The sequence below is a fragment of the Ammospiza caudacuta genome, chromosome 2, assembly GCF_027887145.1.
Source record: "Ammospiza caudacuta isolate bAmmCau1 chromosome 2, bAmmCau1.pri, whole genome shotgun sequence".
Lineage (NCBI taxonomy): Eukaryota > Metazoa > Chordata > Aves > Passeriformes > Passerellidae > Ammospiza > Ammospiza caudacuta.
The window spans coordinates 5,272,868-5,286,808 of NC_080594.1; the positions used below are offsets into that span (position 1 = coordinate 5,272,868).

The window sequence follows — 13,941 nt, forward strand, 5'->3', positions numbered from 1 at the left end:
TTACATTTAGAACACAGATACTGTTTGCATTGAAAAAAAAATCAATGCTTTTTTCCTAAACCAGTGTTGTCAACTTCGGATCTGCATGGAGCACTTAGCAGAAGAAAACATTATCTTTTAATTGAAATTCCAAATCCCAAAGGTACTATTATTTGGGGTTTTGTTAATACTTCTGTCTTTAATTTACAAAATAATTATATTTAACATCATGTTACTTGTCCTAAATGCTTGCCTAGCCCTCCCGTCACACTTAATTGGGAGCAAGGGTGCCTTAATCTTTCATACAGTCCTGCAGATAGAGAACAGATAATATTTCTGCCATTACTTTTATTGATCACTGCTGATGTACACAGGCACGGGGATCCCCATGGCACTGAGCTGGAGTGTGCCTGTGCCAGTTTGGCTGCAGGGACAGGAGTTGTGCAGTCAGGTGTGTTTCTGTGTTCATGCAGGCTGCAGCGCAGGCTTTGGTGTGCCTGCCGTGCCTCCAGAGCTGCTGGGGCTGCAGCTGTGCCTCGAGGTGTGGTACAGCCACCTCCTGCCATGGCAGAGCTGTCACTGCATTAATGCCTGCTGCATTCCCTGCACCTGCAGCCCCATCACTGCACTGGGGATGGAGGGGCCTTCATGAACACCAGGATTCCTGTCAGCAGCCTCAAGCAGTGCTGTGAGGCTCCAACACTGATGTCAGCCCTGGCCAATGTGCTGCTTTTCCAGCTGGAGTCAAAGCAGTGCAGGGGAGGTGTTTGCTCTTTATTCTAAAGTCTTCTTGCCCTTTTAGCTGTTGGGCTTCTCTAGAAATTTGCCTGGTGTAGATGAGGTGAAAACTGGTTTTGGTCACTGCCCAGGAAAAGCTCTTGAAGCTGAGCACACACTTTGTGGTGGAAGAGCAACAGGAGAATTACAGTGTGGCTTAGTCACTTGGACTGGCCAGTGATGGAAGGCAGAAGCTTGCACTGCCAAGCTCCAAAGTACAGTTTACTCAAATTTTATTTGAGTCATTTGGCCAGGATTTCTTCTGTTGCTAGCCCTCTGTCTTGGAGTAGTGCCCAAGCTTTGGGTACGGTTTACTTAGGAACTCTTCCCCTACTGCTTTTCAGAACAAACTGCAGATTGCAGCCTCCTGTATATGACCAAGCAGGGTGTGCTTTATTGTGCTTTTCATTCTTGGAGCTTTACGAGAAGGAGATGAGACTCCACATGGGACTGCAGGTGTGTATGCAGACAGGCAAGTGTGTGGAGTAGCAGTCAAGACACACGTTGCTTCCTTGGCAATTCCCAAAGGATTAGAAATGAAACCTTAGGCTGCAGTTCTTGGAAGAAAGCATTCATTTGACCTCTCTGGCTCATCTTATGCTGCAAGATATGATGAGTAATTTCTGCTAACATAGGAAACATGAAGAGACTTTCCTTTCCCTCTTAATTTTCTGTGCAGATTACTGTTATTTCTAAGACAAGTGCCAGATCTTTGGGCTGCCCTCTTTTTCATAATGTGGACTCTCACAACAGAGACAGCTACACGCTTCTCTAGGTGGGGGTGAAGGAGTGCTAATTACATTTCATCTGCTGGTACTGAAGGAGAACAATATTGGCACAGAACCAGCATATTAAAAATGGTGATCCAGGTTTTTCTAGTTGATAGGCTATGGAGTCTTTTTGTTGTTGTTGTTGTTTTACTTTGCTACATATGCAGGTCTGTAATATTATGGCAAATACAGAAACATCCCTTTGATCTTTTTTTGACTTTGTTGCAAAAAGAAATATTCAGCACCTGTATGTGATGGATTGTGTGTCCCCTTCTCTGTTCTCTGTTCTAAATTTCTAATGGTCTAACACAAGAGGGGGTGCCTCTGCCTTGTGTGTTCATCCAAACTCAGGGGTTTTTCAAGGTAGAAAAATGCTTTGAAAGAACTTTCATAAGAATGTATCTCCTTGTTCTTAGTTCAGCATGTAATTTCTAACCCTTCTGAACTCTATCACTGTTCTCCAGCTGCATCTCTGGGCCTCAGTTGTTCTCTTCCACAAACTCTTACCAGTGGTATTTCTGCTGTTGTCCCATGCTACCACCACTCCTTTCTCCTTTTCCTTTAGCAGAAATACTTAGGGAAAAGCATTTGCTATTGCCTTCAAATGGAAAACCAATAAAGGATGTCTAGGGACAAAATTTGCTCTGTCCTTGTTGGGGACAAGACACTGCCCTTTGTGCTGCTGCCTGACCTGTGGCTCAGGGAGTGTGGAAGTTAAGGTATTTGATACTCAGGTAGTAGGGAGAATTATCTCAGTTGTAGCTGAACTGCTCTGGACGTGTGAGGGTGTTTAATCTTAAGCATATATACCAGAGACTGAATGTAAGATTTCCTTTCTGATGTCTAGGGCTCTGTGTTCTGCTGTGAAGATCAACAACATAAAGGACATTTAAGTAAAGAGGGATTTTTGCCCAGAGCCTCCTCATATGGCCTAAAAAGCAACAATATGTGCCAGAAAAGTATAACTAGCTGTTTGTGCTTCTGCTTTTGGGACACAATATAATTGCCTACTATGTTCCTAAAAGTATGTGAAAAGCTGATTTGTGCTGGGCTCCTAAGTACTGCAGGAAATATCAGAGTCTCACAGACACAGAATGAGGACCCAAAACGGGTTTGAAGTCTGGAATTTGGTATCTGATGAGTCTTTTCACAAGGGAGAGGAGAATGACTCTGATGCTGTACAGCTTCATTTGTGATTGTACCCCGAGTGCCTGAATGTGCAACTCTTGTATTGTCACTTGCTTAGTGGGTGGAAGTGTGAGGGGGGGTTTGGTGTGGAGTATCAAATAATTCTGTGCTCAGCTGGACCACTAGAAGCATCTCAGCCTTCACTGCTCCTGCTGTTTCTTTATATAGCTTTGTACTGTGATCTGCTTTATACAGTGCTGATTTAAAGTTGTCATACCAGGCTTCTCATCTTGTGGGCTGTGTTTACTCATTGTGAAAACTGCTGCTTGAAGGCAAAACACTGCAAAATGTAATCTTGACAAGTATCTTGTTGCTCTTGTGGGGAGGACATAAATATTACTGCATTTAAGTTCAGTTTTGGGAAATGTGTTTCAATCTCACCATTGCTTATTTCCCTGTTCCTGAGAAGTTTTGTCTTGCATAAAGAGGTGCTGTGGAGCTCTTTAACAGGTCTACATATTTTTTTTTTTTTTTAATAAAGGAGAGAAGGGAGAATATGGTGCAGCAAAGTAAGTCCAGAGAGTTGGATTGGCTGTATTTTTGCAATATTGTTATTCCTATGTATTCTGCCCAACACCCCCCTTCCTTAAGAAGAACCATGATGTACAGAGTGTCTTTTCATCACAATGCCAGGAAACTAGCGACTCCCTTTCCTTTTATCTGATTCTGATTTCAGTCACTCCTCATTTTCTCAGTTTCTCACTGTGAGCTTGTATTTTGTGTGTCTTGGAGCTGTGCTCCGACATGTATAATTTTCCCAAACCCTGTAATTAAGGGATTCTTGGGATTGAGGAGACAGTAGAGAATGGAAGGAAACTAAGCAGTAAGTGTTGCTGGAATCCTTGATGTCAAATGGGAAATGTCAGCACTTCTGGTAGGCTTGTATGGAAGTAAATGCATGAGAAGCAAGGGGAGGAAAGACTGGCACGGAGGCAGAGGTGTGTGTAAATCTGTATGGGAGTGCCTGGGGTGGAGACTTCTGTTACACCAAATTTTGTCATGTGTTTTCAGCTGAATGTGTCTGGATTGCCGTTAGGAATGCCGTTAGGGTGGATTTTTGAGGGAAATAAAAGACACTACACTAAGTGCTGCCAATTTAGCAAGTGGCAGCTTTTGTCATTAGTCATGAGTATTTCAGCAGTGCCCTTATTACTCCATCACTGTGGGTGCTCTTCCAGTGCCAGTATAAAACTGGGACTCTGAATCTGTCACAGACATCTTTTATGGAAAATCCTTTCCTTAGGATTTTTCCTCCTGAGAAGCTGAGAGGCCTCAGGAACAAAATGTAAACATTGATTATCTGCTGCTGTGGAATGCAACAGGGGGGATCTGGGATTGGCCCATGTTGGTTGTTTCTAATTAATGGCCAATCACAGTGGGCTTGGACAGAGAGTCTGAGCCCCAAACATTTGTTATCATTCTTTCTTATTCTATTCTTAGCTAGCCTTCTGATGAAATCCTTTCTTCTATTCTTTTAGTATAGTTTTAATGTAATATATATAATAAAATAATAAATCAAGCCTTCTGAACGTGGAGTCAGATCCTCGTCTCTTCCCTCATCCTAAGACCCCTGCGAACATGGTCACATGAATCTTGTCTAATATCTTTATTCTTGAATAAAGGTCCTGGAGGTCCTGTCTTGTGGCAAGCTGTGTATTCTATTTGTTCAGTATTTGGTGTTTGTTTGAATTTGTGCATCTTGACCCAAACTGTTGTGTACTGTTGAGTAGCATTCTGGGGTGTCCACATGTTTAGATAAATGTGCTGGGATTTGTTCCTCCGGAAAAGAAACTTTGCCTGTCTGTGACCTCCTAGGTTGGATGGTGCTGCAGAAATACCCGAGCCCGTTTGTTAACCCTCTCTTGCCGCTTTATTTCCTTCCCTCTTCAGATTACACGCTCACAGTGGAGGCGGTGAAATTGAAGCCATTCTTTGTAGCAGGCCACACCTTTGAGATGACGTGCAAAGTGTCCTCCAAGAACATCAAGACGCCGCGCTACTCGGTGCTCATCACGGCCGAGAAGCCCCTGGCGGACCAGTCGAGTCCCAACGGCACCACCCGCATCATCTCCCTGAACCAGGACTCGGTGGTGCGCCTGGAGGACTGGACGGACCAGACGCGCGTGGACGGGGTGGTGCTGGAGAAGGTGCAGGAGAACGAGTTCCGCTACAGGATGTACCAGACCCAGATCTCGGACGCCGGGCTCTACCGCTGCGTGGTGACCGCCTGGTCTCCGGGCGGCGGGGGCATGTGGCGCGAGGCCGTCAATGGCTTGTCCAACCCTATCCAGATAGACTTCCAGACATCAGGTTGGTACAGAACCTGACAGCCCCGTGTTTAAGCCAGACAGGGAGGCAATTCTGTGACGCTTTCCCATTGATTTCCCCGTGTCTCAGAAATATCTGCTCTTTGGAACAAATGGCATGATGGCTGAGAGCTGTGCTTGTCTTCTTTGGCGGTACTTGTGTCCTTTGTGCTATTGATTGTTTACAGAAAGATGTTTAATGAATTGGCTGTAATCATAACCCCTGGGTTTTTCTCTGCTAATGCAGCTTTTATGGTCCTGCAGGCTCAGAGCTCGTTCTCAGTATGGAGCAACTGCTGCTGCATTTGCCAGCTGTATCACTAGATTTTTAGTAGTGGCTGCTCTGGAAGAGCATTAATATAAACTGGATTTCTGTTCCAAAACAGACTCTATTAGCATAGCATTAAATTCCATGAGCACACCTCACTGTTGATGTAATTGCAGAAAATGGCCAGGTCAGGGTAACGTTTCAGCCATCCCAGTAAGTGTATCCTGCCACTGCAAGACCTTAGAGGTCCCTCACGACTGAACTACAAAGCTCCACAAATTGGGAGGAATTTCAGTACCCAGAAGGACATCCTGTTCCTCAGTTGCTTGCTGAAACTCTTACCTTCAGCTGTAACTAAGCCTGCCTTTTCTATAGAAATGTGCCTGTCCTGATACTGTGTTGGAGGGAGGGAGAGATGGATGGCATTGATTTGGATCATCAGAGATGCATATTAACTCTGACTTCTGTCATGTTCTATTGTTGGGAAGTGCAGTGGGAGCTGTTTTTACAACACTGGTGCACAAATGAGTGAAGGGCTCCTCTCATGATTTGATAAACCAGGCTGGTGGGGTTTTGAGCTGTGGGGCTTTCATGCTCACATTCTGCTGGCAGTAACAGGCTGTAGCATATTTAGGAGATGTGTCTGTGTCTAGGCAAGAGCAGCCTGACTTCTGGCTGCATCCACAGCTAAGGTAATTATTCTAGATGATGTGGTTCCTAAGATCTGAGCTTGCTTATATGGCACACTGGGAAAAGGACAAGGGCTGACCGTAGGAGGACAGCCTGGCAATGAGGACATCACTTCATAGGAAGCTTGGAGATGTAGATTTGATCTAAGCTGGCCAGACAGAGGACATGGACTCAGCTTCTTTCAGTTTTAGGTAATTTCTCAAGATGGTTTAGTGGGCTGCAGTTTTAGCCTTATTACTCTTCATATCTGGGTCAGACACAGTGCGAGAGTAGTATTTGCAAAGGGAGTGATAAAAGAAACCAGCAAGAATCAAATCTGCACAACACCCCACCCTGCCCCTCCAAGCTCCTCTGCGGAGGCTTTCCTGCACAGTGCAAAGTGGTGGTTTTTGCCTCTCCCAATATTGCTGGTCTTGTGTCACTTTGAACTCCCATCCAGAAAGTTTGTTGGGATGCTTTGACACGCAGGGTTCAGAGGGAAACCTGCGAGCAATGCGAGGGAGGGAAGCGTGCGTGTTGTAGTCTTGGCTTCCCTTTGCTGCCAGCCTCTCCTCGCAGCCCCTCCACCCAGATAGGATTTCTGGAGCGTGGAGTGAAGAAAGGGAGGCAGCGTGTAGAAGTGCCCTGGGAATGTGTGAATTCCAGTAGCAGGGCTGGAGCAGGGGGAGCCCTGTCAGCCTTTCATTCTTCACCAAAGAATGAAGAAAGAAATGAGATCCCAGGCACAATTTGCTGCAGTGCTATTTCCCAAAATAATCTTGGCATGTAGCAAAATCTGTTTTGAAATACCTGCAATTTTCTTTAATTGATGGATGAACTTTGTGTCCTTCAGTTGTTACTCAGATGTCCCTGCTGGATATTCATCTCTGGGCACAATGAGAACATGTGATGAGTACAGTTAGAATGGACTAACTCTGGAATTATTATTTGGGAAATCATCTGGAATTAAGTACACAAGACAGAAGATGTTTTGTGGGTGTGTTACTTTGGTTTTGTGTGCTGAAGCCTCCTGTCTTTGATGCAGACTGAGTCAGGGAGCCAGAGGTAAATGGCAAAGCTGTGGAGCAGCTATGAAAGCACAGCTCAGATATCACACCCTTCTCTTGCATCCTGTGGCACAAGCAGCTGTCAGACTTGTTCTTCAGAAAAAATAAGTTGGTGCCAGAATTTCCCTAATGGGTATGGTGAAAGGCAGAAGCACTGAGAGAGCTAGTTATTTGTGAGAAAAATTTCCTCAAAATTGGAGGGGAGATACTAACAGGAAAGGTGCAGGAAAAAAAGAGGGGCATGCAGCTTTCCAGGCAACTGGGAAAAAATCCCCAAAACCTGGGGAGAAGCAGTGTGCTAAATCCTGAGTTGTAGGGAGGGTGGGATATGGTATCTTATGAGTGTTTGTCCCTGATAGGAAAACTGTTAAGGAGTCAATTGCACTGATTTCTCAAAGTGTGACAGAAAGACAACTTACCTATAACTGCTGGAGGAAATATATACAGCAGTGTAATTTTGAAAAATAGGATGTATTCCAGTCTCCTCCAAACTTTGAAATCTTGGGCTTGGGCAGCATTTTCAGCTTCCATCATGGCTGTTGGAGTGGGGAGGGGATCAATAGGGAAGCAGCATTTTCAGCAAAAGGAAGCCCTTAAAGGGTTTTACGTGAAGCTTTTAGTCCTAGGAGGAATTTCTTTCTCAGTTGTTTTTATTGATTCCCCTGTGATGGGGGATGGTGAGGCTTGCTGGGACTGGAAATCCTTCTCTCTCATTTGACTCACTCCCAGATCTCTGCGAGCTGAGTGATGTTTCAAAGAGGAGTTTTTAAGCGTGCGTACACACTGTGCCATGTGATCTCTCTGAGTGGCAGAGCTTTTCATATGTGAGCTGGGGACTGCACACATGTGAAACTTCAGTGTTTCCTGCCACAATAGGCTTGAAATGTGGCAGTGCTCTGAAATGTTTTTCCATGAACATCTGTGGAAAATGTCTTGCTCAGATTCTTTCCATTCAGGGCAGAACTTGCTGGCTGCAAGCAGAGATCTCCTCTCTTCTTTCTCTGCTTGCTGTTGCAGAGGGGCGTATTTATTCAATTTGGTAATGATCTGAAATGTTAATGTAAAGGCATTTGTTTGAAACGCCCCGAACTAAAAAAAAAAGGAGATGTGGATTTTGTCCACTGGACCATATGAACTGGAAGTGAGGGTGGGGGAGTGTGGTGAGAAGGAGCATACTAGGCCATTAGTTTTCAAATATTCAATCAATGGCAGATTGTTCTCTGCTGGATGTATTTTAAGACCAGAGAGGATCTTGTGAATCTTCTGGTATGACCTCATGGATAACATGGATCACTAGACCAGTTTCATAAAACGAATGCCTTCTGTATGTCCAGCTGCTGTAAGCAAAATAAGCTTATCTGGTGGGCAGGGAAAGCTGTCCCATGTGAAGAATTTAATATTCCTCAGTGCTTTTTTGTTTGTCTTCCCAGTGCAGGGCAGAGAGGTTCTACCATGTCTTTTTTAAAAGGTTGCCCAGTGATGTGAGGAACAAGAGCAGCTGCCAGTGCCTGTCTTGAAATGTTCTCTTAATTTCATTACACATTTTCTACTCCAGTGCATCCTCTCTCCTCCTGAGCTATTTGTTGATGCATGTGTACAGATCCTTCCTTTCAGCCTGGAACACACCAGTCTTCTGTCCCTTGTGTTCTCCTCAAGCCAGTGTATGAAGACAGCTTCATCAACTCTGTTTGGCATATGTCCTTTAATCTTCAAACCCTTTCACCACGAATTGGGCAACCCAGGTTGGTGTTTAGAATGTGTTTTCCCACCACACACTCTCAGGGATTTCCACAGAAGTAACTTATTTTCCTTTCCCTTGAAAGAAGCAGGGAGAAGGAAGCTTTTAATCTCATGTTGAGAACTGTATTGTGTGAGAGATCCATTTGGAGCTTGGCTGTGCTCTGAGCTGTCTCTGCTCTGTGTCATTCAGCAGAGGGCAGAAAGTTCTGGAGAGGCAAAAAGAAAAGAGAACTTGTAAGGAGAATATCTCAATGAAATCTTCAACTCTGGATTACATCTGCATGTGAGCTCATTGCACAGCAATGTATTATCGTCCACTTTGGAAGAAGCTGAGATAAACCAAGAGCTCCTGAAATATGAGCTGAGTATTGATGTTGAGCTTGCAATTAAAATGAAATGATGCCCTGCAATGACCCCGAGAGATACTCAATTTCAAGAAGGGCGAATAGAAAGATTGTTAAAGGAAAGAAAGCTTAATCACGGAAATGAATGAAAAGCAGCGCAGCAGAAACTCTTTGGCAGGAAAGGCTGGTATTTTCCAGCCACTCTTAATGGGCAGGAACGTGCTTTGTCATTGTGTGCCTTTGTGCCTGTGTGCATTAATTTGTAGCTGGAAGTAGAAACCACAGACTTAACTACTGAGGGCTTCTTCCAGTAACAGCCATTATGGGGCTGGGGGCAAAGCTTGTTAGGGAACAGCTTCACGGAGAAACTGGGAAAGGGCAGGGGTCTGGAAAAGCGAAGGTGAAGAAACTTATTAACTGGAGAAAAGCAGGTCATGGAATTCTCAGTTGAAGAGTGAAGGATTTGGTGCCAGGGCAGAGATGAGTAATATTTTGGACGATGCAGAGCTCGTGGGTTGCATCAGTTGTTTTCCCCGTTGTGGTCTGTGGTGCTGTGTGATTGGAAGCAGGGCAGCTGTGTGCTGGAATTCCAGTCCCCCTGGTCAGTAATGGCCTGGGCATGGGCTTCCTGGGGGGAACAGCCTGCCCCAGGTCTCTGTTGTCATCAGATTACTTGACCTTTCTCTTCTCTATTTGGCTGGGAAATAAAGGTAGCTCGTGTCTGTGGGGAGACTATACCTTATTTCTGCAGAGAAGTACAGGGTAAAATGATAATCAAAGACAAAACATCACCCAGGACCCTAGATAATTAGGACCTCTTCTGTTACAGACTGGATTTTAACTGGCTCTTGATTATTGTCTTTCATTTTCCCATTTTTCTTGCAGATTTAAAGTGTTCAGATTACTGAGCAGGGAAGGAAAGCAGGGAAAAAGGAGGGTGACATTAGGTAAAGAGGGCTCAGAATTTGTCTTAATCCTGAAGTTGAGTAAATTACCTTGATCAACTTGAACTCCTCTTTTCCACCCTGCAGACCCTTCAGTGTGAATCTGATTGAGCACAAAATATTAAACAAATCTTGGTTCAGCTTACGAACAATTTTTCGTTTCATTTTTAAGCATAGAGGAATTAGCATAGCACTTTTTAGCTCAAAACTGTATCACTACAGGGTCTGGCTCCTGGAGTTACCTTCCTGGTGACATGAAATCAACAGTTTGAACATTGAGATCTATTATAAAAGGGAACATTCAGAGAAAAGTACACTGAAGAAATCCTGATCCTGGAACCTGGTTTCTCTTAAGCACTTCTGGATTTGTACTAGTAAACTTCTGACCTCAATTTCTTCACTTTCTGTTTAAAGTTGTGTAGTGTTTTTCAAGTGTTCAGGAGTCAAGAAATACTCTGAAAACTCTTACCATCCTGACTGCAGATGCTTTTTAATATAAAATTGTTATTAGTTAAATAGGGAAGAAAACTTCTTTAGGTGTTTTATCTAAGCTTACATAAGGCCTTATTTATAGTGAGGAGCAGATATTTTTCTTATTTTAAATCAAAGTTCTCAGCAGAACATGGCAATTTATGATGCTTAGCTCTTAGAATTGGGAATGCTAGTTTGTTTTGTAAATCTGTGCTCTTTAGCTTCCAAATTACCTGAAGGAATGACACTTATCTTCAAATCTGAAGTTATTAAAATCCAGTTATTTCTCAGCTTTCAAGCTCATGAACAGCTTTTCAGCATTTAACTTTGCTTTGTTCTTGATGAGTTTTACAGGTCATGCTTGATCTGTCAGCCCTGCAATTGAAACTAAACTCTGGTTTGTTTATTCTCCCGAGTGACCACTAGGTGCCAATTACAGTATTTCAAACTGTTAAATGCAGGTGGCAACGATGGCCAAAGCCACATCATCTGTGATCTGCAGAGTTCTGTTTTTCTCGGTGTTAATGTAGCATGAACTCATATCTCAGAGAAGGAGAGAGTTCCTGTCACCTCCCCAACCCTCCCAGTGACACTGAAGTGCTTGAGCGTGACGGTGCTGAGACCCTGGGCCAGTGTCATCAGTGTCTGCTGGGAGCTGCCTGTTTTACCAATGCCTGGATCTGTAACCTTGGCACTGAGATGTGTGGCCTCTTTTTTGGGTGGTTTTCTGTTTGGTTTTTTGGGGTCTTCTCTTTTTTTTTTTTTTTTTTTTTTTTTTTTGGTTTGTTTGTTTGTTTTATGTTTGAGGGCAAAAACTTGAGAAAAGTGTACTTGAGTTTTGTGTTCTGAGCCTTGCTTGTCATGGTCCAGATCCAGAGCTTCTTGAACACTGGGTGGGGGAATGGGGCACTCAGCCTCCTGCCTCTTCAGGTTTTTTTAAGGGGGGCAATAAATCTCTGAAGGTGCTTTACTCTGTCCTTTCATGCCTGAGGGCAGCCTGAGGCCCAGGGTCATGTGGGCCTCAGAATAACCCAAAGAATATATAACCCAAAGAATATATAACCCTAGGAAGCTGCAGCCACAGTTTTCAAGACTGAACTGAGGAACTGTCACTGCAATTAATCTTGCTTATGTTTTAATAAATAATTAAATGTTGTTTTCCCTCTTCAGCTGAACACGGAAGAACACAACCCCCAACACACCTCTTGACTATTGATATCCAGTCCTAGCACAGGACAGTGATTTGTCCCTGGAGGTAGAAAAGGTAATTTGCAAGAGATGTTGCCTGCTAGGGAAATACCTGAAGGGAAAGAACTGTTTGTGCCTTACCAAGGGAAAGCACAATCCTGAAATGCCAATGCAGCTGATGCCTTGGAGCCTTCCTGCCTGGGAAGTTTTGGCTTTGGTGTGGGAGGCTCAGTGGAGAAGTGCTTGGTGACCCAAACTGAGGAGTGTGTTGCGAGTGCTGCATTTCCCTGGCTGAGTGACCAGCCAAGCTCAGCTTTTACCCTTGTGACATCCAGTGGCCAGGAATGCTCTGACTCTGCTCCACATCAGTGGTTTGTTGGTTTGCCAGGGTTTGAAGGCAGTGTCTGTTCAATGCAGGGTCCACCTGGACTTTCAGCCTAGAAATAAAGCCTAAAAAATCCTATGTGCCCTCTTGTTTAACCTGGCAGGGGCAAGGTAGCCCATCCTTAGCCTGACAGAGCTGGAACCATGCAGTTCATCTCTCTTGCCCAACCCCTCCCAGCATCCAGCCTGTCTGCTGCAGCAGGGCATGTCCTGTATTCCTGACGGGATGTCACCTCACCTGCTGCAGGATAGACTGAGCATAGACTGAGCTATGGACAGTATCAGGATTATCGTGGTGCTGTTGTGCCTTTGATCAGTGCAGCAGAGGGACTGTGCTGGGAATGCAGGGACATTCCTAGCAGATTTTGACAGTCTCTTTATTTCTTTTCTCTGACAGTTCACACACAGCTTGAAACTTTTCTGCTTTTAGTTGGCTGGAGTGTCCTGATCCGTGCTGCCTTTAATCCCCTAGGATCTTGAACTTCTGTCTGCCCAACTCTGAACAAGAGGATGGAAATGTCTTGATTTATCAAATAATCAAATAGGCTGCAAGGGGAATATAGTTTGTTGTGTGTGTGTGAATGTCAGGAAACAAATTGAATTCACACAAAACCAGTTGAGACAGATGCTGAGGAAGCATTCAGATTAATCTCTGTTCATCTCCTGGGAAAAGGATCCCATCATGCTGAGCTTAAGTTAGGGCTGCAGCCTGCTTGTGCAGTCACTACCTGAGCAGCTGATCTCAGTATTGTGGGTCTCTTGTTTCCTTAAATGTGTTCTAGCATTAACAAGTCTTGGTTGGTAATCCATGTATAACCTCTATTGCATCTCTACCACCCTTTTATCCTTGTTTGGGGGGGTAATTTGCAGTGTTAATTTCAAGAAAAATCTTCTACTGTCAAACTCTCAGATTGTATGTCTGCATACTACCCTAGTGTACAAAAGTACAACTGCTTCTAGGGCAGAGGAGAGGGCTGGTGGAAACTGGGGGAGAGGGGATTTTGAAAGCTGGAGAAGTAATTATTTCACTGTAGTTGGAATTAATTTCTTAGCATGCTGTGTGTGTTCTGTTGACCAAAACAAGCCAGGCCCTTGCAGTCTAGAAAGATTGCCCCAAAAATTATAGCTGTAGCTTCATGATACATCCAAGTTTCTTTCCAAAACCTCAGTTTGGGAGTGATGTGGTGTGTGCCATGTGGTGAGCTATCAGTGTAGAAACCTGTTGAGAGGGCATGGCACAAGTGGGTTGTTTTGGATGATTTCCTGAAGTGTTCTTCATTAAAAGCATTGTTTGCCACTGATCTTCAGTGGATTTGAAATTTAGGGTTCGTGTACTAAAAGAGTGGAGGAGAGCAAATAAACAGATTTTTTTTTTTTCTTCCCAAGCCACCCTTCTCTGGTGGTTGTTGCTGCTGCTGTGCCAGAAGTCAGTGAGCCAGGTAATAATGGGAGTCTAGGGAGTGTAAAAAGGGTTACTTCTTAATCTGAGTCCAGAGTTTCTTCTTGGCTTCCCTGGCTCTGTCCCCCAAAGTCATCCTGGAGGTCACTGTTGGGATCAGCTTTCCTTCTATTCACTCCTTGATCAGTAAGAGAAGTCACAGAGGTATTTTGGTATATTTTTCAGTTTCTGCCCTGTGAAATAGAGAGCATTAACAGTGCTGGCATATCTGAGGAATTGTGATTTTGTTACTTGTGCACTAGAGTTGCAGCTGTTTTCAAAATTTGGAGAAGTTTCGGGGATTTTAACCTATGCATGTCAAAAGTCTTTTAAAACATCACAGTGTTGTCATGGGATCTGAGTATTTCAAAACAGCCTAATGGTTTTCATTGATATCATCACCACTTT

General features: G+C 44.1%; 1 protein-coding gene across 1 annotated transcript in view; it reads left to right on the top strand.

The window, feature by feature from the left end:
• The window catches only part of PTGFRN (prostaglandin F2 receptor inhibitor), a 66,612-nt gene that overhangs the window by 40,037 nt on the left and 12,634 nt on the right, over nt 1-13,941 (top strand). Inside the window, exon 6 of the mRNA XM_058824976.1 lies at nt 4,605-5,024. Within this exon, the coding sequence (XP_058680959.1) occupies nt 4,605-5,024 (420 nt within the window). The remainder of the gene's footprint in view (nt 1-4,604; nt 5,025-13,941) is intronic.